Source organism: Penaeus vannamei, chromosome 27 (genome assembly GCF_042767895.1).
Source record: "Penaeus vannamei isolate JL-2024 chromosome 27, ASM4276789v1, whole genome shotgun sequence".
Taxonomy (NCBI): Eukaryota; Metazoa; Arthropoda; class Malacostraca; order Decapoda; family Penaeidae; genus Penaeus; species Penaeus vannamei.
In genome coordinates this window covers 15,726,276-15,728,775 of record NC_091575.1, presented here as the reverse complement: position 1 = coordinate 15,728,775, position 2,500 = coordinate 15,726,276, and the positions used below count along the sequence as shown (strand labels likewise).

The 2,500-nt window shown below is 45.0% G+C and overlaps 1 protein-coding gene across 1 annotated transcript in view; it reads right to left on the bottom strand.

The window, feature by feature from the left end:
* Positions 1 to 296: 296 nt before the first annotated feature.
* The window catches only part of LOC113811025 (cuticle protein AMP4), a 2,970-nt gene continuing 766 nt past the window's right edge, over positions 297 to 2,500 (bottom strand). Inside the window, exons 2-3 of the mRNA XM_027362702.2 lie at positions 2,162 to 2,358; positions 297 to 759 (exon numbers count right to left, since the gene is read on the bottom strand). Of these exons, the coding sequence (XP_027218503.1) occupies positions 669 to 759; positions 2,162 to 2,358 (288 nt within the window). The 3' untranslated portion in view covers positions 297 to 668. The remainder of the gene's footprint in view (positions 760 to 2,161; positions 2,359 to 2,500) is intronic.

The following is a 2,500-nucleotide window of genomic DNA, read 5'->3' as shown; positions in this document are numbered from 1 at the left end:
TTCCTTTTGTTATTACTAGAACATCTTCTGAATAGAAATGTTATTAACTACTTCCTAGCGTGTGTGTGTGTGTGTGTGTGTGTGTGTGTGTGTGTGTGTGTGTGTGTGCGTGTGTGTGTGTGTGTGTACGTGCATGTGATCGTTTTGGCGTTTGCTTGCCTGTGTTAATCTTGCTTTTACTTCTTGTTTGAGAAAATCTTTTCTTCTGTTATTGCATATCATTCTGTGAATAACTTCGCTCTTTCTTGCTCGTAAACATTTAAGAATCAATGTCATTAAGCAAAGAAACCAGCCACTTTGAACGAATATTTTATTGCATTTAAAGAAACAATAGTAGTACCCAGTGCCGAGGACGCTATAGAGACAACAGAAAAGTATATATACACGAGTGCACAGCGAAGGTCAGGTCAAAGGTCGGCGCGATGGCGTCGGAGGTGGAATTAGAAGGGAGAAACGAAGGTGGGGGGAGAGGAAGGGGGGGAGGAGGGGGCGAGTCGTTGCGAAACTCAACATTTGGGATATGTATGTATGCGTGTAGTGGAAAGACAACAGGGTAAAGATGTGTGCAGTTGACGGGACTTCGGGCATCGGTGTCGTTGGCGTGTCAGGTGTCAGACGGGTGATGTTTACGTGTCAGGCAACGAGAGGTGTTTTTTTTAAAGCTTCTTTTAGTTCTTCACGAGCCTGACGGAGGGACGGAATCCGGCCTCGTCGGCGGTGTAGGTAACCTCGACGACGGTGCCGTCACCCACTGGGTACCTGCAAGAGAAGTGAAGGGTCAGAAGGGGAATGCTGGACAGCTGGGCGCTGCGGTGTGTCATTACGGCGTCTGGGATGCAACGGACACAAAAAAAAACTCTAATTACATATGTTTATGGGCACATGTATAGGTCCGTGTATGTAATTTTCTGAAAAGCCTGTCTCTTTGCACATTATAAAACTGAAGTGAGGCGGTTTCATTATGGTGTCTGGGATTTAACAGATGATAAATAAAGAGAAAAAATAATTATACTATAGACATCTTAGCACAGAAATGTATACTAAAAATATTTCAGTATAGTTTCTGAGATTTTAAATGCAAATAAAGTAAGAAAAAAAAATCACCACATATTTCTTTTGAATTTAGCGTCTCTGCATATCATATGAAAATATGATATATGTGACTCTAACACATGTAAGAATAAAAAGTAACATTCTTTTATACAATTTTGAAAAAAATCTGCGTACATGCACATCGTACACACATACGATAAACAAGCTGCATTTCAATATCTTAAGCTCAACAGAAACTCATAAGAAGACCCATCATTACCCCCACTCATAACGTAAACCTTCACCCATCCGTACTAAGGAAAGGCTCCATTACGGCGCGACGTCCCTCTCACCCAAGCCTTGTCCTCCTCACCCGCCTCGAGCCCCGGGCCTCACCTTCATGACCTTGCATGATCAGAAGATGACATCACCCTCAGGCACATGATGACTAAGGCAGGATGTCAACAGGTCACGGTGAATGTTTGGAAGTCAAAGGAGATAAAAGAGAAAGAGAGGACGTAAGGTTGGTTATGAGGGGGAGGGAGATTTGGAAATTGAAATGCGTGTTGGTGTGTGTCTGAATGTGTGTGTATGTGTAGTTGAGTTCGTGTGTGTGTGTGCGTATGTGTGGTTGAGTTTGTGTATGTGTGGTTGAGTTTGTGCGTGTGTGTGTGTGTGTGTGTGTGTGTGTGTGTGTGTGTGTGTGTGTGTGTGTGTGTGTGTGTGTGTGTGTGTGTGTGTGTGTGTGTGTGTGTATGCATGCTTGTGTGTGTGGCAGAGAGTGGAACAGACAAACAGACAGACAGATAGATAGATAGACAGATAGATAAATAGACAGAATGAGTGAGTGAAAATGAGAGAGAAAGAGAAGGAGAGATAGATAGAGAGAGAGAGAGAGAGAGAGAGAGAGAGAGAGAGAGAGAGAGAGAGAGAGAGAGAGAGAGAGAGAGAGAGAGAGAGAGAAAGAGAGAAAGGGAGAAAGAGATAGAGATAAAAAGAGAAAGGGAGGATAAGGTGAGGAAGCCAACCCAAATGAAAATAACAAAACGGAAAAGGATAAGGGAGGATATGCATCTTAAGAAAGAAAGAAAGAAAAAATCAACAAAAACAAAAAAGCAAAATTACTGACCTGTATGTTCCCTGGATATTGCTCTGGCCCTCGACTCCGGGGGCACCGACAGCTGAGACAACGATGCCATTTCCAGTCTCGAAATCGTAGTTGAAGTTGCCATTGCCCTCGTTCAGGCGGTCGTCCCGGAGGATAGGGACGTCGTTGAGGTCCTGAGGGCGGGCGAGGGCCACGGCGAACAGGCAGGCAACCAGGATCTGAAGGAGGGGAGGGAAGGGGCGTGAAATTGGGCGTGCGTGAGGACCCCAGACAGGAGGCTGGGTTTTGGGCGGTGTTCCAGCGCTACGAAGGAAGATTTTCGAAGGACAGGCGAAGGATGGAAAGTCGGGGGATACCGCT